The following is a 27,788-nucleotide window of genomic DNA, read 5'->3' as shown; positions in this document are numbered from 1 at the left end:
CTGTTGAGTGAGTGTCTCTAGCTGGCTGTGATGGTGGTACTGGTTTGAGAAGCCATGGACCTTCCTGGGCACAAGGCTGTAAAGGCCTCAGGCTTGCTCTGTTCCCAGCCCAAGCTTGGCTTCCTGAGTCCTCCTATGGGTTGCCTCCACACCTCTGAACCCTAAGACCCACCCTCCCTTGTTTCTTTCAGATAGATGAGAAAAGCAACCAATGCAGTGAGTTCCGTAGGCTGTCTTTCAAGAAAGTGCCCCACTGAACTGAGTTGACTGTGTCTGTTTTGGGACGTGGCCCTTGAACTTGACACTGTGGGGCCTGTAATGGTGGCTACTTCTGTCCCTAGGCCTCCTACTTTATTGCTTTCTCAGATTCAGCATTTCACTTATTTTATCCACTTCTTCCCAGCTGACTACACTGTTTGTATGTGTGGTGTATGCCGTGCACATATGTACATATATATGCATGTGTGTACATGTGTGTATATGTGTGGGGTATGTATACGTGCATGTGTGTGCACGTGTGCATGCGTCTGTGTGTCTGTGTGTCTTAGCTCAGAAGCTGACCAGGTATGTACCTTGGTCAGTCTCCAGCAGGTTTTGAGACAAGGTCTTGGGCTAGGCTGGCTGACCCACGAGCTCAGGGAATCCTGCCTCTGGCCCTAGTCCCAGCATTAGAGTTAGACCCATGTTGTTAGGCTCAGCTTTTTAATTGTTTTTTGTTGTTGTTGTTTTGTTTTGTTTTTTGTTTTTTACTGTGGATTCTGGGATCTACAGTCAAGTGGCCTGAGCCTCAGGCCCTTTGCCACTTGAGGCGTCTCCCAGCCCCGAGGGTATTATTGTACGAGACTGATGGAAGTCCCTCACTTCTGTCCACTCTCTTGCTTCCTAGTTTGCAGTGAAGACTGGGGATAGAAATCCTTCATGCCTTAAGATGTTCTGTCGGGGACTGAGGTCACAGCAATGCATTAGTAACACCACATCTGGGTTCCACCTCAGACTCTGGAGGCTGCATGTGTCATGAGAGGCTGGGCCGAGTGGGAGTGGGAGTGGTATGCCTGAAGCAGGCCTGGAGGAGCTTCCTAGGGAATGAGGAGGGATGCAGGGCAGGGGAGGGGAGGAGCAGAAAGCCTCCAAGGAGTGGGGTATGACTAGGAGTCCAGCAGCAGGAAGTGGCTGGGTGGGCATCTCCAGGTGTAGCCATGGTCCCACATGAACTTTAACCCTGCCCCCCATCTCTACTTCTAACTGTCAGAGACCCAAGTAGAAGGGCAAACCTGGGGCAACAGACTGAGAGGCCTCAGGAGATTGGCTAGGCTCCCAGATCCCACACATAGACTCACCAGGGCCTCAGTATGGCCACTCACCTCACCTCCCAGGGCCCCTCAGGGCTGCAAACACATCAAAGAGACAAAAGCTTGCTCTGTGGAGGCTTGATGGCCCAGAGAAGGGAGGTGCTAGAGGGCTGAGATGGAGTGGGGGTGGGGAGGAGCACCCTCTTCCAGGCGAAAGGGAGGGGGCATGGGGTGGAGGGCTTGTGGAGGGGGGAATGGGAAGGGAGACAATATTTGAAATGTAAATAAATAAAACAATTAATTAATTTTAAAAAAAGGCTTGACTTGACGAGGGCCAAGGCTGGGTTTCTTCCCACTGAGGGTGAGGGAGGCACATGTTCTGAAGCAAAGCCTGACTTTATTTGCATGGACACACTGCTGTCCCCGACTTGGGCGCTCCAGGAGCAGTGCTGGCTCATACATGCTGCCTTCGATGTCTTAGTACCTCAGTTGGAGTAAAGAGGAAGTCCTGCCCACACACCTGGCAGTGGTAGGGCCTCTGCAGGGCTGATGTCTTCTGTGGTGGTGCAGGAGCAGCCTCCTCAGACCCTGCAAAGGAAAGGGGTGGCTCTGGTTCCCACCCAACCATGGTGCCTGTGAGCCAGCCTGGCCCCAGCATTGGGGCACACAGCCACAGTCTCCCCTGGAACTGTGGGACTGTGGGACTGTGTGGCTGTGTGGGACTGTGGGACTGTGGGACTGTGTGACTATGGCACTGTGGGATTGTGTGACTACGGCACTGTGGGATAGACTGTGTGACTGTGGGACTGTGGGTCTGTGGGACTGTGGCACTGTGGCATTGTGGCAGATGAGGCAGAGCACACTAAGGCAGAAGTGGCTGTGCAACAAGGAAAGCACAACTGCCACTGAAGAGAAAACAGGAGAAGAGCCGGCCCACTGGTCCTCCCTCCCTGACCAACCAGGCTTCAAGGATTGCGCATGGTCCCAGCTAGCACCAGGGTGGCTGCTGGTCCCCAGAATCCAGCAAGCCAGACACAGGAAGCAATGTATGGTAGACAGTGGTTAAGGATATCACTCTTGGCACAGGACACACACACAAAGACACAGACAGTCACACACAAACACATAGATACACAGACATATACATACACACACATATACGGACACATAAACACACAGACAGACACATACACACAGAGACACATACACACACAGACTTGCCTGGATCATCGCCTGGTGCCTCAGGGCAGGTGTTCTCATGAGCAATGCGCTCCAAGGGTGTGAAGGGCATGTGCAGGCCACAGTGTGGGCAGGTCCAGAAGGAACGCAGACAGTCACTGTACAGGTCAGTGTCACTCTACGACAGAGGAAACGTGTCAGAACCCCTGCTTCAGCGGCTGGAGCCTCCCAGCCCCCACAGGGCATAAGTGTGACTATAGCTGCCAGCTGAGCCTGGAGCTTCCAACCACCCACTCCAAAGCCACAAGTGACCTCACTCACAGTGAGGCAGTTGTAGGTGAGATAATCAGAGACAGCGTAGCCCCCCTTGGTGGGGTGCGGAGACAGGGTAGAATTTCCAAAGAGGCCGGGCAGACTAGGGGCGGTCGTGATGGTCTGGGGTCCCACGTAGAGGTTCTGGGCTTCTAGACCAGTGAGCCTTCGGAGGCGGTAGGGAACCTACAGAAAGGGAGAGCAGAGACAGAGATGGGGTGGGCGCCCCCAGAGCCAGCTCTGCCTAAAGCCCTCCCTTGGACTTTGCCTAAGCCACTCCCAACTTACTTTCAGACCTTTGTGGCCCCAATGGCTTCTCCAGCCACCCTCCCCAGGCTCACCCTCTGCTGCCTCTAGCTGATGAGACCACAGCCAGACCTTAGCTACCTTGTCCCTCCTGCAAAGTGCCTCAGGCTTGGTCCCCTTTCCCCAACTGCCTAGACCTGTCTTCACATGCGTGTGACACACACACACACACACACACACACCGATGAAGTCAGCCTGGATCACCCCTCTCCCTGGACTCCCATGGTGCAGAATCAGAAATGACTATTCCCACCTATGAGGATGGTTTCAGCCCACTCTGCTCACATCTTCCTCTCTGTTCTCACAGGAGACCCCTGGGCCCTCATGCTGCACATGTCCTTAGCATACAGAAGGCACCTGTCATCTGCTCAGTGTGTGGCACATAGTGGTGTCTAGCAGCATGGCCTCTAGAGCCAAACACCGGTGCTTCCCCGCATCAGCCATGTGACCTCAGGTACCACTGAGCCTCTTTGAATCAAAAAATCCTTAAAGGAGCCCCCACTAAGTGACACCCACTTCTGGCCACACGGTACCTTGGCCGCCATGAACTGCAGCAGCTCCCTGCTCAGAGCAGCCACCTCCTGGGGGCTGACTGCTGGAGACCCCACGTCTTCCTCCTGCTCTAGCTTCCGTCGCTGGGCCTGGTGGGCCAGCTGCCGGTCCAGGGCGCTCTCCCAGTGGGCACGGAGCCGCAGGGATGTTGCCAGGAGCCGGACAGCACTCTCGCTATCTGCGAGCTGCAGCTCTAGCCAACCGTCAGCCACCAGGCGGGAGCAGTCACCGTTGGTGTCAATGGAGCGGCTGAACAGCAGGAGGGACTGCAAGAGAAGAGCTGTGCAGCTCAGGAGGCCACCTCAGATGCCACCTGGCTGTGTCCCTGCCTACCCCTCATTCACCCGTCCATCTGTGCACTCACCTGTTCATCCCTCACTGCCCACCTTCTACTTGTCCATCACGATACCCCATGTCCCTCTGCCACTACTAATCTATCTCATCCACCTATCCATCCACCCGTCCATCCATGTCCCCAACTGTCTGCCTCTGCCTGTCTTTCACCTATCCATGTACCCAGCTGTCTACCCATCAACCTTTATCTGTCCTTCCCTTCCCTGTCCATTCAGCTTCATGCCCACCCCCCACCTGTCCACCCATCCAAGTGTCTACGCATCACCTGCCTGCCTACCTAGTCCCCTACCTGCCTGTTCTCCCGTCCATCCATCCTCCCATCCGTCTACTCAATATAACCGCCCAACAATGCTGCAGGCCTCCTCTGCCTGCTCTGGTGCCATGTTGGAGACACAGTGGTCAGCACAAAGCCAGCCCCGCCAACAGTCAATATTCAACTTAAAGAGACAAGGATAAAATTAAAGAGTGCAATATCCTGGAAACCTAAGAATCAAGGCACCTTAGGGAGTCACAAAAAAGGGAGTGTGACCAAAGGAAGTAGTTAACTGGTGACATGCTTTAATCCCAATCCTTGGAGGCTGAGGCAGGAACATGGAGGCTGGAAGACCCCAGATAGAGAGGCACATGGGTTCCTGACACCAAGGCAGAGCCAATCTCACAAGAAGGGTAGGGCTGACTACGGGTGGATGGACTGGAGGCTGGTGATGTCCATTTGAGACCCCTCATCATAAGCAAGGAGTCGCAAGGGGGAGGATTAGGATCCAGATGTCACCCCAAATGGTGAATGTCTCATTGCCACCATCTCACGGGGTCCCACACCATGTCTCTCTCTGTAGTATGCAGGAGCCCTGACTGTGTTGCTTTCCATTGGCACATAAGCCCCACCCAGCTGGCACAGACCCCCAGCCCCAACAGTAATGGTGGCTGGCACAAGAGAAAGGCCTCAGCGGGTAATGGGCGGCAACTTCCTGAGGCCCCTGCACAGGTTCCTGCCCTTTCCCGGGGAACAAAACCAGAGGGGTCTGAATAGTGCAGACATCTGACTGACAGGATAATCGGTTGGGGCAGCATGTGACCCTAGAGCTGTTGTCTACCTCCTGTGCAGCCCAGGCAATGACGCGACCTCAGCTTCCTGTGGGTAGAGCGGAACACCTAGCCCATGGAGGCCACTGTGGGCAGGCCTGGCACTTTCCTTAGTCTCTTCCTGGACAAGGCTCAGCTTCCCACAGCCACCACATCAAAGCCTGCCCCAGTCTCCAGCTGTATACAGCAGCGCACACCTGCCTTGGGGCCTTGGCACATGCTGGCCCTCAGCTAAGGACACTCCTGTGATTCTGGCATGGTCCCTTCAGGACTGCAGCCAGTCAGCACATCTCATCAGCTCATGTCGTACCACCTGGTGACCCACCTGCCGCTCCCCAAGCTCTAATTTTCCTGGTGATTTAAAAACACACACACACAATCTCAAATAGCTCAGGCTGGCTTGGAACTCATGAGCCACCTATTGGGATTACAGAGGTTCTGACTTCTCTTGAAGACATGACATGGGCTTCCCTGAACTGTGAGTTCAGAAGGGCAGCACCCTCAGTATGTCTCTGGGTGCTGGGGACAGTGCTCGGCACCAGCGGGCACTCAACAAGTAACCATGGTGTAGAGCCATAAATGAGAACCACAAACAACCGCTGCAAACCAGAAGCCAGTGGGTGTGGAGGGCGGCTCCTCCAGGCAACTGTCCAATCTGAGCCAAGGCCTACCTGGAGGGCCGGGATTCGGACACAGTTCACCAGGTATGGCTTGTTGGTCTCCAGTAGGGAGACGAAGGCCAGCAGCTGATGCTTGCAGCTCATTTGGTCCCTGCCATCTGAAAAGCAAAAGAGGCATCTCAGGCCCATCTGACTCTCCCCACACCCATGGCCACCCGTCCATCACTCAGGGCCCGTGTCACAGCACGCAGACAGCACACCCTGGGCATAAGACAACTTCCAGTTATTACACTGCCACAGCCTGACACTAAGGAACAGCTATCCACCTTGATGGGTCACCAGCACTATCCTGACACATGCAGTCCTTGTTACTAAATGACATGAAGTCTGGCCTGTGCTTTGAAATGCTCTGGCAAGGGCTGGTAAGGTGGCTCAGCTGGTAAAGGTGCTTGCTGCCAAGTCTGACAACTTGAGTTCAATTCCCCAGGACCCATATGGTAGGAGAGCTGACTCCGTCAGGCTGACCTCTGCCTGCGGTGCCTGCGGTGACATGTATGCCCTTGAACACACACAAAATAAATGTAGAAGTGTTATTTGTAAAAACACAAGGTTCCAGCAAAGACCAAAAAGGGAAAACTGAACCCGACCCTCCAGGTAGCTAGTGAGGGGACAAACAAGGCTGGGTTCTGGGACCACTGCTGAGAGTTCTCGAGGGCATCCACAGCTCATCACTGCCTCATACGGTTGGAAATTTTCAAAGTGGAGAAAAAGAGAAGCTGAGGACGAAAAGGGAGGTAGGGTGGAAGGAAATGCTAGCGGCGAGGGCCACAGCCTGGTCACGGTGGTTAACAGCGTTCATTCTGCCCTCCACTCTGCCAGTCCGAAGCCTTGTTGTCTTTTTCTGTGACCATCTCCCATTCTCCACACCAGAGTGTGAGCTGGCTCTCGAAGATGGCCTGCAGGGGCCCCCGTGGCTCTGCCTGTTGCTGCCTGTCTGCACAAGAGCTGGGGGAACCTCCCTCCTCAGGGCCAAGCTGAGGCTCTCACTTCCGGCTTCCCGCTTCCCAACCAGCACAGTGCTAACGGCAGTGTCTCACTGGCTGGATTCAGGAAGCGGCCTGGAAGTTCAGCACAGTGTGCTGTCTGCAGCCCGCTGGGCTGGTGAGGCTTCCCTGGAGTTTCTCTTCCACAGCACAGCACAAATAGGGGATGGGAAGGAGCCCTGGGAATGCCCGAGTGAGGGACCTGAGCTGGAGGTGCCACCATCTGTCACGTGCCACCAGGATCACTGTACCTTGGCTCCCTTCTTGGCCTGAGGCCTCCTGCCCCTGTGTGTGTAATATCTCAGGGCTGTTGGCAAAGACACAGGTGGGATGCAGCACGGTGCCCTGCTTGGCCTGCGTGTGGAAAATCTGCAGAGGCCAAAGGCAAGCACTGGAACAGGAGGCCCCGACCTGTCCCGCGGAATACCCAGTGCCCTTTCTCCTCCCCTGGGACAAAGTCCTTCTCCTCATTCACCAAGTCCTCCGGATTCCTGCCCAAGCTGGGTGTGACCCTCTGCCTTGCCCTCCTCCAGCCCTGTCCCCTCTGGCTAGTGTGCAGAGCAACCCAAGGACAAAGCCAAGGGTCTTTCTGTCACACTAAGCTCCCTGGAACCCAGTGGGCACTCAGAGAACATGTTAAAAGAGAAGGAAGTCTACCTGGTCTGAGTCCTTGCGGCCACTGTTGAACACATCGGGCACAGCCAACTGTGGGTACAGCCCCCGCCCGAGCACCAGCTTGAGCAGAGCCAGTTGGTCTCGGGTCAGGTCCTGGGCTGAGCTGGCAGCTGCCTGCAGCTGCTCCAGGTTGTGCCGGAGCTTGAATTTTACATCCTGCAAAGGCAAGAATGTGTGGTGACTCTGAGGGATTCCCCACCCCTGCTCTAGAAGGTGTTTGTGTCTCCTGTGTTCCATGCCCCTTTATGCCCTTGGCCCCGTACATGGCCGTCCCACCTGGATGTCAACGCTGTCAGCCCTCTGGGAGGCAGAGCCCTCGCGGTCCTCGTCATCACTGGAGCAGCCATCCTCCTGCAGCCTCAGCACCTTGCGCCTGCGTCCCCCACCCTCCTCATGCTGCCGCTTCAGCTGGTGCAGGGCCCTGCGCTCTCGGCGCTGCTGCAGCCGACTGTAGCTGTCCCCTGGGGCCACTACCTGGGCCCCACTCAGCAATCCATGGTCCTCCAAAAGCTCCTGTGAACAAGAAGGGCTCAGGTGAGTGGGCGCAATGAGTGGGCTCTGGGCTGACACAGCCTCAGTCCCACAGGCTGGTATGTGATAACTTCCTGGTATATTCTCCTCAGTGCAGAGTGAGGGTCACCCCATACCTCCCAAGGCTGTGGAGGCGGGGCGTGGGGTTCAGTCCTTGGCCCCAGACTTGAGTTCTGTGCCCTGGAAACAGCTCTTACTCATGAACATCTGGTCAGGCACAGATGGTTCACAGGAGAGCCAATAGCAGCTATTCCCAGAGCTGTCTGCAGGCTCACTTGAGGGCTAGCATGGGACACAGGTCCTCTGGTCCCACAAGATTCTTCTCAAAGCTGGGCTGTGCCTGGGAACCTGTCAGGAACGCCAAATCTCAAGCCAGACCTGGCCATGCATACCTGTCATCCCGGCACTCAAGAGGCTGAGGCAGGGAAATCATGGGTTTGGGGCTAGCCTGGGCTACTTAATAAAGCCCTGTGAAGAGAAGAGGGACTGGACGTTTCTACTCAGTGATAAAGCACTTACCTAGCATGAACAAGGCCCTGGGTTCAAGGCCAACAAGAGTAGAACCAAAGCTCTAGAAGCTGCAGCTGTGGGCAAGGAATGACTGAGCCCAACACTGAGAGCCTAGCAAGGTTTCTGAGTCCTAACTGGCCCACCTGCCCTCGAGGCCATGGGCTACCCCAGAAACTCCTATTGCCTCCATGCTACAGACCACCACAAAGCTCAGTGTATCTGAGCTTCCTGTAAGTGACAGAGAGATGCACACAGAACTGAAGCCACACAACAGTGGAGCACACAAGCTCTGTCCTCACTCGCCTGCAGTGACCACAGTGACACACTGCCCACACAGCCTGCCACGTGAACACAGGCGGCGGCTGGAGAGCTATGTGTATCTGCCCACTGGGACTGAAGAGTGTCATTACTTTCGTCTTCCTGGACATTTCCAGGGGAAGCTAAGGCCCAAGGGTTGTGGTGGAGGGCGGCGCCTCGGAGAAAACCACACTGTGAGAACGTGGCAGAGCCACGTTGGGCTGCAGACACATTGGCTGTTCTGTCACCTTGAATGCCCCCCCCCCAACACTCACCCTGACACCAAGGTGAACCTCTCCCCCAGGATGCCATACAGCCAGTGACCCGTGTGCCTTCCCCAAGAACACTCTCCAAGGTCCACGCTTTTGCCACCTTGCCAAGGCTGCCCCAGTCCTGCCCCTTGTGGGACGGTGACGTGGTGGGGACCCAGTCACCCGGAAGGGTCTGGTCCTCACCTTGAACTGGCGCCGCAGGTTGGCCATCTCGTACAGCCGGTGCTCCTCCACACCCCGGCGGCGGCACCACTTTCGAGAGTTTCCGCTCCGCTCAGACTTCACCTGGTTGAGGGGCAGACACCTCAGAGTGAGAACCTGACCAGCTGTGGGAGCAAGCCCCAGCACAGGAGCCTCTGAAGCAGGCGTGGGCTGGGGGCCGCTCTAAGGGACCCTCCTATCCTCTTTCCAGGACTCAGCCCCAGCGCTCATGCACCCCGACAGGAGCACCCAGACAGCATGCTGGGTTAGGTGTCCTGGGTCCTCACCCTGAACTGCCACTGACGAGGGCTCAGGAATGGTAGACTGGGTATACAATGTCCCCCAGGAAGGTTGGCCTTTCTCTAGATAGCACTGGGTTCTGTTGGATTCCCTGTGGATCCTGGGCTGGGCACTGGCTGCCACACCCCCACCCCCACCCCCACCCTGGGCACCAGAGTATGAATGGCAGGGACAGGGATTCCTTGGGTAGACTCAGGGCTCAGAAACATGAAGCAGGATAGCTGGAGGGTCCTCCAGTGGGGTTGAATGACAAAGGCACCCAGCCCAGCCTCACCTGCACCCAGGCATTGAAGACATTGAAGAGCGTGAAGGGGTCACCCTGGTCACTTTCCAGCGGTCTCCGGGCAGTGGCACAGTCCAGGTTGCTCTGGGCACTGCGGGTGAATGGTGACTGGACGCTGAGGGCAGCAGCAATGGTGAGCACAGGCTCTGCCAGGCTGAACATGGAGCCAAGGATCAGCATCTTCCCTGTGGACAGCAGGGACAGCTAAGCCTCAGGAACGTCAGCTCTCTGCTCTGGGGCACTCAAGGGCCCTGCTCTCACCTCCTTCTCCACTGCTCACAAAGAGCCTTGGGAACCAAACGGGCCGATGCAAACCTACAAGCTGAGATTTGTGGTCCCAGAACCTTGAGGAAGAGCCTCCGTTTCCCCATCTCTCCACTAGAGATCACGACCAGAGTTCCTACGCCCTTCAGCTCACAGGGCCCGTTTTAATGCTGGCCAAAAATTTGAGCTACCCCTGACCTCCACCAGCCTTCCCTGGCTTGATTTCCTTGGCTCCCAGGGGCCACAGCTCTCCTCCCCTAGTGAGACTTGCACACAGCCTGCCCTGGTCTGCCTTGGTGCTGACTGTGCTTATAGCAGAATAAAACTGGCCGCAGCCTTCATTTAGTTTGAAGAGGAGGAGGAGGGGGAGGAGGAAGAAGAGGAGGAGGAGGAGGGAGGCAAGAGTAGGAAAAAAGGGGGAAATGGATGGCTGAAAGAAGGTGACGCGGGACAGGGAAGGTTATGGGTAGGCACACTGGAAACACGTGTCCATATACCTGTGCCTATCAGTGAGGAGCTGGGAATCCTCGGACCCTGTCTGCCTGCCTCTGTCACATGCCTACACATCCACACTGCTCTCCTTACTGCTTCCTGAAGTGAGAGGCACTGAATAGTCAGACCCAGGGCTGCATGAGGCCCCAGCACGCCGAGCTCCCCCTCAGTCCCTATCATTCACCTGTTTTGTGTCCATGAGACCCAGCAATGGGCTTCCCGGGACCGTCCCAAGACCATCTGTGTCTCACTGTGAGCCACTCAGAGCCAGCCCATCGGGGGCCATCTGTGCCACATGCCCTCTGCTCTGCCACTGCACATGCTCGCTTCCCCCCCAGGTGACAAGTGGGTCACAGACTCACACCCACCACAGGAAAGGATGTGGAGCATGGAACCACAAGCTCTAGGCCTCCCCTGACGGGGCCTGCTCCACACACACCCTGGAGCACGTGCCAGTTCCCTCCCTGGCTGAGCCTGCTTCCTCACCTCTCCTGATGAGGATCAGAGGCCAAGTCCTCACCGGGAGCAGAGGAAATGGGGTGAGAGCCTGAAGCTCCCCTGGCACAGCACAGCAAGAGCCCCCAAGCACACTCTATCCCTCAGCTCTGGTTCCTTTAATTTAGCCTGAACTCCTTCTAAACAGACAAAAGCAGCCATCTGCTTGGCCATGCACAGGAGGCCTCAGATACCACGGCACCTCGCCTCTTTGGGCTGCTTGGCCGGGGACATGAGAAATCACCTCGGCCACAGAGTTGGGCAGCGTTGGGTGTGTGGGTGGCCCTGCTGAGGTGGCAAAATGTGGGCTGTGGTGGAAGCAGAACATCATGAGTCAGGAGGACTGAAGTTCAGGGTGACTCAGAATGAGTAAGAGGAAGAGACAGCCTGCTCTACACATCCCATGACAGCCCAGGGCTGGCAGGGCAGAGCAGGCAGGGGCAGGCTGTACAGAAGTGGGTGGATCTGAGCTGTGGAAAGGTCCCCTGCTGGCCTTTTTCTAGGACCAGGCTGGTGAGGGGCCATCGGACCTCGCTCAATCAGGCACCTTCATCTTTCCCTCAGGCCAAGCCCACTCCCAGTGTTAGCACCTGCAATGGGATAACTGCCCTATGAGAATGAGTCCTAACAGCGTGTCACAGGTAGGACAGCGTTTGTAGGCCCACTCCCTCAAGGCAAAAGCCCCTTCTTGGGAATGGATAGAGACAGGCTTACCCCATCCACTCCAGGACACTGAACTTCAACAGTGCAAAGTTAGAGTTAGGTTTCACTGGTCCATCTCCTGACTCAGCAGACTGATCTGTTCATTTTCTACTCACCCCCTACACACACTCACACACACACACACACACACACTCACACACACACACTCACACACACACACACACACTCACACACACTCACACACACTCACACTCACACACACATACTCACACACACACTCACACACATACACACACACATACACACACTCACACACACACACTCACACTCACACACACACACTCACACACACACATATACACACATACACACACACAATCTCTCTCACACACACACACTCACACACACACATACACACACACACTCACACACACACACTCACACACACACACTCACACACACACACACACTCACACACACACTCACACACACACACACACTCACACACACACTCACACACACACACTCACACACACACATACACACACACATACACACATACACACGCACAATCTCACACACACACATTCACACACACACTCACACACACTCACACACACATATACACACATACACATGCACAATCTCTCTCACACACACACTCACATTCACACACACACATACACACACACACATATACACACATACACATGCACAATCTCTCACACACACACTCATATTCACACACACACTCACACTCATACTCACACACACATACACACTCTCACACACATATACACTCACACACACACACACTCACACACACTCACACACACACACATACACACACACACATATACACACATACACATGCACAATCTCTCACACACATACACATTCACACACACACACACACTCATACTCACACACATACACACTCACACACATACACACTCACTCACACACATACACACTCACTCACACACATACACACTCACTCACACACATACACACTCACACACACACATACACACTCACACACACACATACACACTCACACACACATATACACTCACAAAGCTTCTTACTGACCCCAAGCCAGAGGCAGCACTATCCCTGCCTGCTGTTGGGCCTGTGCTTAAGTGTCAGTTTAGCCAGGCGGCAGTGGGGCTTTGGATGAAAGACTGGAGTGTTTAAGGAGAACTCTGCCACGTGTGTGTGAGTGTGTGTGTGTGAGTGTATGTGTGTGTATGTGTGTGAGAGAGATTGTACATGCGTATGTGTGTGTGTGTGTGTGAGTGTGTATGTGTGAGTGTATATGTGTGTGTGTGAGTGTGTATTGGAGAAGCCAGTGGGACAGTGAAGAGTCAAATCCCACACTCATCCACAATCACGGAGCTCACACATGCACAGGAGGAGGAGAGGTCTACCCCGGGGGACACAGCACACTGCCTCTGAGGCAATACTACTGGCTCACAGCATCTAATGATGGGGCGGGAGGTGGCACTATTATGGGCACACTGAAGCTGCTGGGAGGAGCAGTTTGCTGTGTCACACCGACCAGCAGGCCTCCAATGCAGCAGCTCTCAACCTGTGGGGCACGACCCCAGTGGGGACTGAACAACCCTTTTGCAGGGTTGCATATCAGATGTCCTGCATGTAAAATATTTACATTATGACTCATAACAGTAAATTACAGTCACGAAGCAGCAATGATGCAAATGTTATTGTTGGGGGCAGTATCCATGACAGCATGAGGAGCTGTGGTAAAGGGTTGCAGCGTGAGGAAGGTTGAGAGGCCTTGCTCTAGTGGAACAATGGCCACCAAGGCGAGAGGACCCCACGATCACAATGGTGGGGCTTTGTATGGTTTTGGCTTCTTGACTACATACATACAATTGGGTTGTAGACTACTAGGCAGGGACGGCTGGAATGAGAATGGAGAGGAAGGAAGCGGGCTGCAGAACGGACGTATCCCGTTGCCAGCACACACATACGCATACGCCACACACATACACTGACCTGCCCGAGTGGCTGTTTCCCACCCCCCCTCCAGTCTCCCAGCATTTATTGTCACCTAGTGATGATGTGCCACTGAAACAAGATGAATAGATGTAGCTCCCGGCAGAGGACACCTTTACAAACACTGGACTGTCTTCCCAGCTTGTCCCATTTCCGGCTGGAAACACTCCAGAGCAGAGCAGTGTTACCCCCTTTTAGCTTGGTCCAACCCAGCTGTTTTCTTGACTTTGTTTTAGAATGAACCTCTTCTGCATCATTTAAACGAGGTTCATGTGCTCATCAAAGCCAGTAACACAACCCTCTCTGCATAGTCACTTGCCCACACAAGTATCTGAAGATGTGGTAGACAGGCTGCACCGCCACCTTCTGCCTTCTGGCCCTAGCTGCAATACGCCATGGTGGAAGTCAGAAAGACCACACAAGGTATGAAGGCCGCCTCAGAAAGTGACTTCCGGAAGCAAGAACTGGAGTTTATCTTTTCTTACTTACCCTTCTAAGGTTCTTTCCTTCTAACCTTATCTGCCCTCTTCCTCTGCCAGCCATACAGGCTTCTGCAATCACACTGGAAGGTTCCCACCACAGGGCCTCTGCACTGGCTAGTCCCTTGGCCTGGCATGCCTTTCTGTCACATATGTCCAATATGGCAGCCACTAGCCACGCATGGCCACAAGTACTTGGATGTGGCTGATCAAAACATGTGTGCTGAAATATGAAAATGTACACTGGACTTCCAAGACTTACACGAAGAAGCAACACAAATACCGGATAATTTTATACCAATTGTACGTTGTGAAATGTTTTGGGTGTCTGTTTAGGCAAAATGAATTACCAAAAGCGGACTCTCCCATCTCCCTTTGGATACTCCCATCTCCCTTTGCTGAGTCTAAAGTTACACACAGTATGTCTGGTTTATGTGGGAATGCACTGCCCATTCTGCCCACACTGCTCGCACCTCATCTCCATATCTCCCATCTCCACAAAGCTGTCAGCTTCCCAAGCAAGGTGATGGTAGGGCCTGGCCCTCCCTATACCTCCTGTCCATCTCCTGCTCTCGCTCTCCCCCTCCCCCTCCCTCTCTCTCCCTCTCCCTCTCTCTCTCTCTCTCCTTGTCACACCTATGCCATCATACCCCTGTGTATGCAACTCACTTTCCTGGTCTGTGAATGTCCTAGGAAGGACCCAACTGGCTTACGGGTCACTCAGAATGAGCAGGTCTGTGAGCTCTGGGGGAAGGGATCCTTACCAATCACAACATCTACAGGCAGCTGGGCCAGCAGGGACCCGATGGGGGTGAGGGCCTCCGAGCTGTCCAGGGCCCCCTGGTCTTGGAGATAGAGGATAGCGGTTTCCACGCTGGCAGGTGGAGGGGGCTCGATGAAGGGGAAGGTGCGTGGGTCCCCCACACTCATACTCTTCATCTGCAATGACAGGCAAATATCCTCAGGGAACACGTGAGCCACTGTGGTACACAGACTACAGGGCATCAGATTCATCAGACTCCAAAATACCTGCAATGTCTGTCTGTCTCCCTCAAAATTCTACTTGGATGAAGTGCAATTCCTCAACTCATTAGAGCAACTGACTTCCAGCTTACAGAGTGACTGCACTGGGCTAATCTGACAACTTCCCTGGGACAAGGCACACCGAAGCTGGAGTGCCCCTGACACCCTCTCCGGGTGGGGAAAGCTGGGGAGAAGCCTAGAGCTACCAAAGCTGTACTGCCTAGACCAGTCCACCACAGCACAAAAGCCCTTGGATTGCTCCTTGGCTGGGCATGCCGCCTCTGCGGGGCAGCAGCAAGCCTGTGACACATTTGGCTGTGCTGTTCTTACTTGTAGACTAAAGAATCCCCACCCATCTAGGGGGCCAGGGGGTGAGTCAGTTCCAGGAGAATGTAACGAGACACCCCCATCACCAGGCTCATCTCAGCATCCAGATCAAATACTTCTCGGGTGACAAGAGAGTTCAGAGAGCCTGCCTGGACCATCTGGGGCTTGGAGGTCAGGCCGTTCACCTGGCCACCTGCCATCTCAGCTTCAACCCTGTTCCCTGATGCTGTTAAAAAGGACGTCCCATGGGTAAAGCATGTCATCCCAATACCCAAGAGGCCAAAGCAGGAGAATTCTGAGTTCAAGGCCAGCCTGTGCTATAGAGTGAGATCTTGCCTCAACACGAGCACACACATGATCACACACACACACACACACATGATCACACATACACACACACAATATACACACACACATATACATATACACACATACATATACACACATACATATACACGCAAACATACACACACATACATACTTTCTCTGTCACACAAACACACACTAAAAAGTTGGGGAAAACATTTAAAAAGAAAGCAAAAGTGGAGTGTGTGTTTGCTTTAGATTTCCTGCACTGCTCTAGCCAGTGCTTCTGCAGTTGTATTTTGAGATCTAGTGACAGGCTCTTTGTATAGCCCAGATAGGCCTCAAATCCTACATCCTCCTGATTCAGCATCCTGGGTGCTGGGACCCTAGGCATGTACCTTCACCCCTTGTAGGCTGCTGTCATTTTAACTGGCAGGTGGATAAGTCACCAGTGGGTCACAGGATCTGTCCCAGACATACCTGGGCTGTGTGGGAACCATGGCAGGCACAGGTGGCAGCCTCCCTTGCTTCCTCTCTTTATTTCTTTGAATCTTTGACAATGAACCCAGGGTCCTGTTTGAGCTACACTGCCAACTCTCTCCACGCTTCCATTTAAGACAGATCAGCCTAACCTCAACTCAGTCTGGAGCCTGGAATGAACCTCACCCTTAGACCTCCTCCTCCAGAGCTGGGATGCCAAGTGTGGCCGCTATGCTGGGTTTGCACAGTGTTGGGGATGGAGCTAAGTGCTGCACTCATTCATGCGAGGCTCTCTAGCTAAGCTCGGCCTCAGTCCTGACAGGAAACTCTATATATACACTTGCTACTCAGCCTCAACTGTACTTGGATGGCAGATGCTCACGGAGCCCTGGCCTTCCCGAAGGTGACAAGGCAGCCAGCTGAGCAGTGCTGGGTTCTGTATCAGGGTACTACACCTGGCTGTTTCCACTCCAGATCCTTCTCCCAGCAAAGGTCTTATGAAGAGAATTGATGCATGCCTCATCCCATCAACCAGAAGACAAAGGCAGCTTCACGTCAGAGGCCGGCCTAGAGGAGCCGGGCGTGATCCCAGAACTCGGGAGGCAGAGGAAGGCAGATCTCTCTGAGTTCTAGGATAGCCAGGGCTACAGAATACAGAAACCTCAAACCATCCCCCAACCCCAACCCCCAACCCCTCACCCCACAAACACACACAAAAAGGCAAGCCTGGGCTATATAACAAGTTCCAGACCAGCCAGGTATACACAGAGATCTACTCCGAGTGAGAACAAGAGAACTCTGTTAGACATCCCATGAGGATCTCTGTCACAGACACTAAACCAAAAGCTACACTACAAGACAAAGGTCATGGTTTAAATGTCTTAAGAAATCTGGGGCTGGAGAGATGGCTCAGTGGTTAAGAGCACTGACTGTTTTTCCAGAGGTCCTGAGTTCAATTCCCAGCAACCACATGGTGGCTCACAGCCATCTGTAATGGGATCCTATGCCTTCTTTTGGTGTGTCTGAAGACAGCAGCAGTGTACTCACTTATACAAAATGAATAAATAAATCTTTTTCTAAGAAAGAAAGAAAGAAAGAAAGAAAGAAAGAAAGAAAGAAAGAAAGAAAGTAAGTAAGTAGGTAGGTTGGGAGGGAGGGAGGAAGGAACGAACCCGGTGTCAAAAGCTCTGCTTCCAGCAGCCAAAGCCCTGGCTGTGCCCTTGGATCTGTGGAGCAATTCTCCAATCTGAGTGTGAACAGCCTTGGCTGGGTCAAAACCCCTCTGGACTCCTCTCGCCAAGCAAGATCAGGCCTCACCTGAAGCACCAATGCATCCAGGGCCACCCTGCGAATTTCCGGGACTGGGTACGGCGCAAAGGCATCATAGTCAGACTCGGCATAGAGGCGGTAGCAGACGCCGGGGCCCGTGCGGCCCGCTCGGCCCTTGCGCTGCTCAGCGCTGGCCTGGCTGATCCAGAATTCCTGCAGCCGCTGCAGTTTGGCCTGTGGGTCGTAGCTCATCTCCTTCACCTTCCCTGGGTGGAGAGAGGGTAGGAGCGGGTGCTGAGGAGGGCAAGGAGCATGCGCAGCAGCACAAAGACCTGCTGGACATCCGTTCAGCCCCATACACGCCACTCTGCACCACAGCTCCTAAGAGAATATTCTAGGCCTGCCCCAACGTTCTGCTGACTTCCAGAGCATGGATCGAGTGCCCAGCATATGCTGCGCCCAACCTTTCGAGGTGGGACTGGTGGGAGGGCTTCGCATCTCTGCGATGTGAAGGGGACAGTAGGGCTTCACCCTGCTCTGGCCCTGAGTGAGCTGTCTTGCTGTCACACACTCAGACTTTGTACCACAGGCCCAAAGTCGCAGGGTCGCTAGGGTCCCCAGGGGCAGAAGCCATGAGCCAGGCACATCTCTGCAGAAGCGATGAGGTGAGGTCTGTTAGGTAGGAGGATGGCTGACACACACACCCCTTATTTACCCTTTTTTTTTCCTGATCTTTGCTCCTTCGGAAGGAGCAGTCATCACACACACTCCGATTAAGAAAGCAGCTACTACTCCCAGGCATAGGTATAGTCACTGGTGCACGGAAGACAGCCACAAGCAAAGGTGCTGGTCTCCAGGACCAAGTGCACAGCCACACTGCATCCACTATCTTTGCCGAATTTTACTGCCTCAAAGTCAAGAGCATACCGTGTCTAACTAACAGCACTTAAACAATGTCTTCGTGGTACATGATATTATGGGATGTTTTGCCTGCCATGCTGCCACTAAGTCCTAAGGCTCTCAGGCATTCACAGTGTACCAGGTGCCCCACACCCAAGAGAACCAGTTCACTAGTCCTTACAACCTGAGTGAGGATGGTGTTGTTTCCATTTCCATCTTACAAAGGTGTCCACGACCAGACCCCAGTCCAGTCGGCTCTGACACATCTTAGTAACTAGGCTAGGCTGACAAACCAGTGAATCTTCCAGTTGGGAACACAGAAAATAAAGCCAGGGATTTAGAGTATAATGTTGGTCCTGCTCCCCAACTGTGGAAGCAGGGGTGATTACCAGGTGTGAACACTTGTACAGGCCCCAGAAAGCTGGGGCAAAGGCTATCTAGAAAGGAATAGAGCTAGCTCAGCAGGAGATCAGTAAGCACAAAGGCCCTGGGGCAGATGGAAGCCCTTGGAATGTCTGGGGGATGCTGAGGTGTTGCCTGGGCCCCACAGCTCAGTACCACCTCCTCCCTGCAGGGGTCTAGGGGCTCTGTGGCCACATCTCAATCTACACCTATGTTTCTCCCAGGTCCTCGTGGTAGTGGAGTGTGTGTAGAGTGCCATCCTCACCAGAATCCACCACGAAGCGGATGCCATCGATCGTGACTGAGGTCTCGGCAATGTTGGTGGACAGGATGCACTTCCGGACTCCAGCTGGAGCCACATCGAACACCTGGGGCAAGGGAGGAGGTCACGTCAGGAGCTAACTCAGCCCTGACAGACCTGCTTGTTTCAGTGACATCCTGGGTGTTCCAGGCATACTTTACCCATGGCCTAATACAGCCTCCACACCCTCCTGGGTGCCTACCTCTCCTACGCATCACCTGAGCCATCTCAGGCTTCCCTCCCTCAGCTCCTCAGCCCCCGAACATTTCTTAAAACATCCCTTGAACTCGGTCACTGCCCCTAAGTCCCGGCTCCTTCCCAAGTCCAGGCCCTCTGTCTCTACCCTCCACCCACAGAGCTGTTCTATGGCCTCCTGGTTCCAGTCGAACACGAACACACTCCAACACTTACCAACCCTATCTGCTTCCCTCCCTGCTCAGAGCTTTCCTCTGGCTCCCCAGTGTGCTCAGGACAAAGCCCACCCACTCGTCAGTCCCAGACTCCTGTCACCGAGGCCCTGTCTAGGTGCTTGGAAACAGCTAAGCATGACAGCCAAGAGCAACAGCTATGATGACACCCAGCCTGCCGCATGTCTCTGTAAATAAAACTTCATTGGAACTCATTGAGAGCACCTGTGGCCTATAAACCTGAAAGCATCTCCCTCTGGCCTTTCACAGAAAATCGGCCGACTTTTGGCTAAGATCCTGGGTTTACAGGCTACTTGGCCATCTGATGGCCATGTGACCCTACAGAAGCCCACTGGCCTGGGACTGGGGGATAAAACCAGCGTAGCTACACTTGCTTCCTGACCTAGAGACTCCCCTGCTTTGCAGACTGCACTCAGTACCTTGTCCTGGTCAGCCACAGAGAGGGCGCTGTGCAGCGGCAGCACCACCCAGCGCTGGGTGAGGCTGGCATAAGCCTGGGCTGCGTCCAGCACCGTGGTGATCTCCGCCATGCCACTGAGGAAGACAAGAAGGTCTCCCCGCTCCTCGGGGGGATACTTATTGTCGATGGCCTCCAGCACCCTCAGGAAGGGCCGGGGGTCCAGCTTCTCTGACTTGGATGCTGTCTGTTCTGCCTCCTGCGGCTGGTAGACTACCTGTGAGAGAGCACAGTGCGGTCACATGCTGTCTCTCTGGAGCAGCGAGCAGGCAGGGGCTACAGGCTCATGGGGGTGGTGGGACTGGTGGGTAGGTGGCACACTCAAGGTGGGTAACTTTTAGAGGAGATGGTGAAATATAAAAAAAAAAAAAAATGAGGTGATACAAAGGCTGCTGGGTGCTGGCAGTGCTAGAGGTTTTAAAATTCCGGTGCCAACTACAAAGCTGTGTTAACTAAATAGCATGTATGTTCTTAGGGAATGATACCCTGAAGCAGAAGAGCTGAGCCAGAGAGGGCCCTGCCCAGCACTTCTTAGGAAGCATCCCCCCCGGGCATGCAAACCCACAGACGACCAGCAACACTGAGGTCCTGCCCGAGCATTTGACTACACCCACAAGGACAGAGCCTCACTACACAGGCAACATCAGGACAGGGAGGACACATCTGACATGTACATAGAGAGAGATGCAACTAAAGGTTCTATGATGGCAGACCACCCAGCCCAAAACGTCAAGCCTGCAGCCTGGGACAGCCCTGCCCTGTAAGATGGTAGAGCTGTGAGAAGCCTGAGGCCCTGAAGGACTGCACACAACTGAGCAGCGGTCTTTCCATCTGGAAGAGCTGTAGTTCCTAAAAGAAAAATATGCCTCTCCCTTGGCAGACCCTAATGGGTGGGAATGTTGAGGGACCAGATGCTTCAACAGGAGAGGCTGTCGGCTGCAGAGACAGTGGGAGACCGAGTCTAGGGAGGCCACAGCAGTGCTCACCGTGATGGGGAAGAGCCTCCCAGGCACCTGCACCACTGGAGCATGGCTGAAGTAGCTGGAGAAGAGAGAGATGTTGATGGTGGCAGACATGAGGATGACCTTGAGGTCAGGCCGCTGGGGCAGCAGGCGCTGCAGGACACCCAGCAGGAAGTCATTGTGCAGGTGTCGCTCGTGGACCTCATCCACGATCAGGACCTGGTACTGGGGCAGGCTGGGCTCACGCTGGATCTGGCGTAGGAGCAGCCCTACCGTCAGGAACACGATCTTGGTGGCTGCCGACCGAGTGCTTTCAAAGCGGATCTGGTAGCCAACCTGGGGTGGGAGGAGGGAAAGCAGCGGGTCGGGAGAGGATGCGACAAAGCCCAGGCACCAGAGCTCTTCCCTGTCCTACATGCGAGTCTGAGGCAGAGCCATGGCTGCCGGTCACACTGAAGTTGTCACGGTTCTGCTCGGCACACAAGGCGCCCTAGAGCTGGATTTCCTCCCCTGGATACAGGAGACTATGCATGGTTGCGCTCTCATCATGTCTGGTGCAGTTCCTATCAGAGCAATGGACAGGAATCCTAACAGCCATGATTTCCCCCTTCTTTGAGTCTTTATTATGCACATTCAGGAAACACTACCTGAATGCTGCGAGTGCATAGCTCATGGGACCCTCACCCCACGGCCCTGTCTTGACTCCACATGAGGAAACACAACCACTTACCCCAGGTAAGAGCTGGGACAATACTGAGAAATATTTCTTAACCCTGACCTCACATTTCCCCATACACACACCCATGCCCCCCACATATACACACAACCATACCTCACACACACCCATTCCTCATGCACACACATCCGTACCACATACACACACACACACACACCATAAACTCACACCCCTACCTCCACATACACCTACACCTTCTTGATGAACTCTGGCTTTAAATGCAGTTCTTTGGGGAGGGGAGTGTTTTGGTTTTTTTTCTTTTTTCTTTTTTTTTTTTTTTGGTTTTTCGAGACAGGGTTTCTCTGTGTAGCCCTGGCTGTCCTGGAACTCACTTTGTAGACCAGGCTGGCCTCGAACTCAGAAATCCGCCTGCCTCTGCCTCCCAAGTGCTGGGATTAAAGACGTGCGCCACCACCGCCCGGCGGGAGTGGTTTTTTGAGACAGGGTTTCTCTGTGTAGCCTTGGCAGTCCTGGAACTAGCTCTAAAGACCAGGCTGACCTCAAACTCAGAGAGCCACCTGCCTCTGCCTCTCTAGTGCTGGGATTAAAGGTGTGTGCCACCACTGCCTGACAGGAGTACTTTTTCATAGCCTAAAAGTGGGCAAAAAGTCTCAAAACAGAACTCAAAGTGTACTAACCATAGGAAAAACAAACAAGGACAAGGCAGGTGGGAGAAAAGGCTGAAGGGAGTTGCATTATAATCGCAACAACAGCAGAAAATTTAAGTGGTAGAGACAGGTTTAGATTCCTAGAGGCTGCAGGTGTGGTGGCGCACGTCTTTAATCCCAGCACTTGGGGGGCAGAGGCAGGCGGATTTCTGAGATCGAGGCCAGCCTGGTCTACAAAGTGAGACTCTGTCTCAAAATGAAATCCAAGCATTCTAGAGCACAGAGTACTGCAACAGGCTAGGGATGCAGTCCCATGACATACACACATACACACTCATACACACACACATACACACACAACAACAATAACAAACCTGTCTTTAATGGCTGCTAGGAAGTAAGATGCCTGAGCCTGACAAATGCTTCCATCTGTCTAGCTGTTAAGGTGCTATACTGGCGGACCCTGTACAAGCTTATCTGTAGAGAGACATTCTAGAAGAATCATCTCTAGTTCTGCACCTAAGTGTTAACTTTTATGCACACTGCCTCGAGGACTATCAACTCATCCCACAGCAGAAAATCCTGGGAACCTGCTGTGCTGCCCACCTGGGAGCCATACTGACTGAGGCTCTCAAAGCCAACGCGCTTCGCCAGTGAGATGCAGGCGATTCTCCGGGGCTGAGTGCATGCCACGTGACTGAAGCCGGCGGCCAGTAAGTACTGGGGCACCTGAGTAGACTTGCCACAGCCTGTGTCCCCGGCCACCACCACCACCTGGTGTTCCTTGAGAGTCTGCAGGATGCGGTTCCCATACTGGGCGATGGGAAGTGCCGCTCGCTCACGCTGCAGTTTAGCGAGCCTCCCAAAAGCCTGCTTCTGCTGGAAGTCTAGGTAGTGAAGCAATGCACGACGGAACTCGGACACTCTCTCGGGAGGCAGCCCCCTGCCGGGCCCATGATGACCCCGAGTGTCTGGGCTAAGAATGGAGAGGTTGATGCGGTAGCGTGGGTCGTAAGTGAGAGGTAGGTCAGCTAAAGCAGCGATGCCATGTTTGGGCATGCCAGGGTCCTTCTCCTTCTTCTGGGAGGTCTTGAGGTGCTGGAATCTCTGCAGGCGTTCAAAGAAAGCCCAGAACTTCTGACACTCCTCTGAACCACGACGGATATAATCCTCATCGCGGAAGAATACATCTTCCAAGAGACAACGAGTCTCTGGACAATTCCAGTCCCATTTCTCCGAGGCCTCTTCCTCCCTGGGAGCTCGATGGTGGTCTCGGTCTCGGTGACCCCTCCCCTCCCTTGTCCTGGGAGGAGGCATGGTTCCTATCAAACTGCTGTCACAGAAATAGTCTCCGTTCTGATCGCTTAGACTGAGTATTCTCACCTAACTCCCGGCCCCAGGAACCGCTTTCTCTTCAAAGAGTGACCTCCCCTTTCCATGTACAGAGGCTCTGTGGACGGCAGGGTGGGTAGCCAGGGGCCTGGTGGGTAGGTGGAGATGCACAAAGCACTTCATGACTCCCGCAGTGATCTCTGGAAGGGACAAGGGTCCATTCTGGACTTCCAGGTCCTGGGTGTTTGGAGAAGAAAAGAGAAGATATCCATTCACTTTTAGAACATCAGTTAAAAGCCTGCTGTTCTTCAAGCACTGGACTAGGAGGAGGAGGAGGCCATAAATGCTACTACATGTCGGTCACATGGTCAGTCAAGGGGGCATCTTGTAAGGAAGACAGAAGCGACGACAATAGGAAACAGACTTTCCATCTGGGCTCTGTCGGGCTTCACAACACTGAATGGAGTCCCTGGAAAATGAATGGGATATATCTGTGGTGCTAGGGATTGGTTTTGCCTGCCTGGCACAGGCCATCCTTTACCTGGTAAGTTTCCATCTTCCTTCAGAGAATAGCTTAAACACATGGCTCTCATGGTTTAAGCAAACAACAAAGGCCTGGCCAGCCATGGTATTCGTTTTGGTCTGAGGAATGGACACAAGTCCCAGTCAGGTCCCTACTCTGGAATTTGCACCTGGTCGCTAGGAGAGAGAAGCCCTCTGTTTTTATCTAACCAGATGAGTTGGGTTAAACCTGAACCCATTCAGAGTAGCTCTAGGGCATGAGTCTTTCCTAGATATGTACCTCAGACAATACCCTGCCTGTGGACACAGTGGGCACACACAGGTCTGACCACTGTGAGGGGGCGTTAGTTCTTGCCAACACTCTGCTTCTTGGCTAAGTAAGAAAATGCCGTCTACTTCCCTACAGTGTTGAGATAGAGCCCCACCCCTCACACATGATACACAAGTGGTCCACCACTAAGCCATTCTGCTTGAAGTCAGAATCTCTCCGGTCAGCTGAAGAAAATTCACAATGAAGCACATAGCTGTGTGCCCAATTTTCTGGAGGGAAGTTCCTCATTCTACCTTTTTGTAAAAGTTGTATCTCATTCTGTATATGTGTTCTGCCTGCATATGTGTATGTGTACCAATGGATGCCTGACGCCCTTGGAGTCCAGAAGGCGTCAGATCCCCCTGAAAGTAGACTCACAAGTGGTTGTGAGCCACCATGTAGGTACTGGGAATTTAACCTGGATCCTTTGGGAGAGTAGCCCATGCTCTTAACCGCTGAGCCATCTCTCCAGTCCTTCATTCTTCTTTCCTAAAAGGATTTATCAGGGCAGTGAGATGGCTCAGTGACTAAGGGCATTTGCCACCAAGCTTGGTAGATAGAGTTTGAGTCTTGGAACCCATATGGGAAGAAAGAGCTGACTCTCTCAAGTTTTCCTGCCTTACACACACACAAATAAATAAAATTTAATACGTGGGGGCTGATTATGATTTTAAGAGGCCCACACACTCCCTTGGTAAAGGACCTGGAGACAAACAGGTCATCAGGTTTGAATCTGATCAGTTACCACAAGCAAACAAGTTTGTCTGAAGTGGTTTTCTTCATCTATAAAATGGGGGCAGTATCATCAAATATCAAAAACACTGGCAAAGAGGCCAAACAGGTTTAATGCTTTCTCTCCACAAGAAGAGATTCCAACACATGGAAAACAGCAAAGACACAGAGCATCCAACCAGGGATGGGGAATAACACAAAAGGCCAGGAATTCTCTCTCGATGGCATTAGCAAACCCAGCTCAGCCTTCATTCTCTCAAGGGTCCTCATGAAAGAGCCCAGAGGTTGGCTTTATGCAGTCCCAGGCGTGGGAGGGGCTTGGTCCCCTCCTGGGAGTTGTTAGAGCTACCTCTGAGTGTCCAGGGAGGAAGACCCTGTGATTCCCACACACACAGCAGAGTACAACACTTCTGAGTAAAGACTGAAGCTTGGCGATGACAGGACTGAGAGAACTCTACTCAAGAAGGGAATGAGGACCAGGCCTTGGGAAGCTGCAAGAAGATGGAGCCAGTGATCCTCAGGGAAAGACTGGGACAGTAAGAAGGAGAGAGCTCCTTCTAGGCAACAACCCCCACCCCACCCCACCCCCACCCTGACTCAAGCTAGGCCCAACATCAGCACCCATGGCTGCCAAAGGGTCTCTTCCCTCGGGAACTCCTTCATTTGATTTGGAGTCTCATGTAGTTTAGCCTGATCTTGAACTCACTCACCATCCAGTCTCCACCACCTAAGTGCTGGGACTGCAGGTAAGTAAGCACCATTATGTCCAAATATGGCTTACTGGGCCATCTTCCCAATACCTCTCTATTTCTCTATTTCTCTATTTCTCTCTCTCTCTCTCTCTCTCCCTCTCCCTCTCCCTCCCTCCCTTCCTCAGACCTCCATTTGAATTTCTCCACTTTCTCCATCTTGTTTCAACTTTTCCTCAAATTTATTTATTTTTGGAGACAAGAGTCATCCTATGTAGACTGGGTTGGCCTTTTAACTCACAATCCTCCTGCTTCAGCCTCCTGTGCTCAGATCCAGCACCTAGCTCCCGGCCCTCTATTTGTTTACAGTTCTCCAGTCAATACTTTTATCTACCAATGGTGCCTTTCTTTACAGCTACCACTCCGGTATTTCTGTCTGTGTAGTCTCAATCACATATGTATACATAGATGTTCACCTTCTCACAACATTAAGACTATGTCCACTCTATTTTGCTAAGCTAAATAAGCATTGCGAGGAACGCGAATCTGGGGTGCATTTCTTCCTTTCGCCATTTTTCAGCACGACTCTACTATCACCTCCAACTTTCAAGGTTCTGATTCAAACTCCACCTTTTCATAACTGTGGGTCTCACCACCATCCAGGCTTTCTTGCCAATCTCTTCCTGGCGCCCTTGTGAGCCTCTCTTTTTTTTTTTTTTTTTTTTTTTTTTTCCGTTTTTTCGAGACAGGGTTTCTCTGTGTAGCCCTGGCTGTCCTGGCACTCACTTTGTAGACCAGGCTGGCCTCGAACTCAGAAATCCGCCTGCCTCTGCCTCCCGAGTGCTGGGATTAAAGGCGTGCGCCACCACGCCTGGCTCGTGAGCCTCTCTTGCAGGCACCCCATCACCCTGGTCCCCTTTTCTCTCCCTTTCTCAGAAACTTGTTCCCTCTGTGGTTTCAGTTCCGGGCCTCTTGGTCCTCCAGCTTCTAAGAATCGCGCACCACCAGAGCTCTCTGGGTCCTGGCACATTCCTTCATTAAAATTGGGGTTCTCTTAACTCCCCTGCTCGCTCGGAACTATAGCCCCACATAAATCCTGCACCAGGGACCACAGCCACGCAGACTCCCCGCACACACGCCCCGCCCCTTACCTCCGAAATAGCACGGACGCCTCAACTTCCGGTCCTAAATGGTCTGCGCCTGCGCACGCTCCCGCCACTCTCCAGACTGCGCATGCGCAGATCGTTAAAGCGCGCCCTGGCCTCTCAGTACAATGAAGCCCAATATGGAGTAGGGGGCGGGCCAATGCCCATCGCACAAAGCGCTCTTGGGCACCTTGCTTCAGGCAGTGTTTTGGGTGATTTGACGCCCTCTAGAGGCCAGAGGAGGGGTTATAGGTAAGTGCCAGTCCCTAGCCGTGTCCTCTCCACAGCCCTGTACACCCAGAATTACTAGAAAGTCAAAAGTTTCGGGTACAAAAAACAAAAAACAAAACAACGCACGCCTTTAATCCCAGCACTTAGGAGGCAGAGGCAGGTGGATATCTGAGTTCGAGGCCAGCCTGGTCTACAGAGTGAGTTCCAGGACAGCCAGAGCTACACAGAGAAACCCTCTCTCAAAAAAACAAACAAACAAACAAACAAACAAACAAAAAGTTTAGGGTCATCTAGGGAGCTCAAACACTATTAACAACAGTTCCGTGACTGGGCGAACAAGTGCACGCCTTAAATTCCAGCACTTGGGAGGCAAAGGGAGGTGGATCTCAGTAAGTTCAAGGCCAGC

General features: G+C 53.3%; 1 protein-coding gene and 1 pseudogene across 1 annotated transcript; both read right to left on the bottom strand.

Moving 5' to 3' along the window:
* Positions 1 to 1,666: 1,666 nt before the first annotated feature.
* Dhx34 (DExH-box helicase 34) lies at positions 1,667 to 27,205 on the bottom strand. Its single transcript, XM_021168500.2, has 17 exons — positions 27,158 to 27,205; positions 23,028 to 23,990; positions 21,102 to 21,413; positions 20,078 to 20,332; positions 19,195 to 19,297; positions 17,676 to 17,893; positions 14,987 to 15,161; positions 9,799 to 9,992; positions 9,207 to 9,308; positions 7,690 to 7,926; positions 7,396 to 7,569; positions 6,990 to 7,107; positions 5,747 to 5,853; positions 3,620 to 3,904; positions 2,790 to 2,966; positions 2,511 to 2,646; positions 1,667 to 1,877 (listed from the first exon to the last, which is right to left on the bottom strand). The coding sequence occupies exons 2-17, from the start codon at positions 23,736 to 23,738 to the stop codon at positions 1,744 to 1,746; spliced, it is 3,438 nt and encodes a 1,145-aa protein (XP_021024159.1). The 5' UTR covers positions 23,739 to 23,990; positions 27,158 to 27,205; the 3' UTR covers positions 1,667 to 1,743.
* On the bottom strand, positions 13,795 to 14,715 carry LOC147003475 (small nuclear ribonucleoprotein E pseudogene; annotated as a pseudogene).
* Positions 27,206 to 27,788: the final 583 nt, after the last annotated feature.

This window comes from Mus caroli, unplaced genomic scaffold, assembly GCF_978045245.1.
Source record: "Mus caroli unplaced genomic scaffold, Mus_caroli_1 scaffold_8, whole genome shotgun sequence".
NCBI classification, from domain to species: domain Eukaryota; kingdom Metazoa; phylum Chordata; class Mammalia; order Rodentia; family Muridae; genus Mus; species Mus caroli.
Note: the sequence above shows the minus strand (reverse complement) of the source record. Positions and strands in the feature narration are given on the sequence as shown.

Excerpts from the sequence above, each read along its gene's own strand:
- Dhx34 (XM_021168500.2), bottom strand. The coding sequence starts at position 23,738 with ATGCCTCCTCCCAGGACAAGGGAGGGGAGGGGTCACCGAGACCGAGAC. Across the intron at positions 15,162-17,675 it reads TGGATGCATTGGTGCTTCAG|ATGAAGAGTATGAGTGTGGG; the intron begins GTGAGGCCTGAT and ends CTGTCATTGCAG. Across the intron at positions 2,647-2,789 it reads TCACCTACAACTGCCTCACT|AGTGACACTGACCTGTACAG; the intron begins GTGAGTGAGGTC and ends CCTCTGTCGTAG.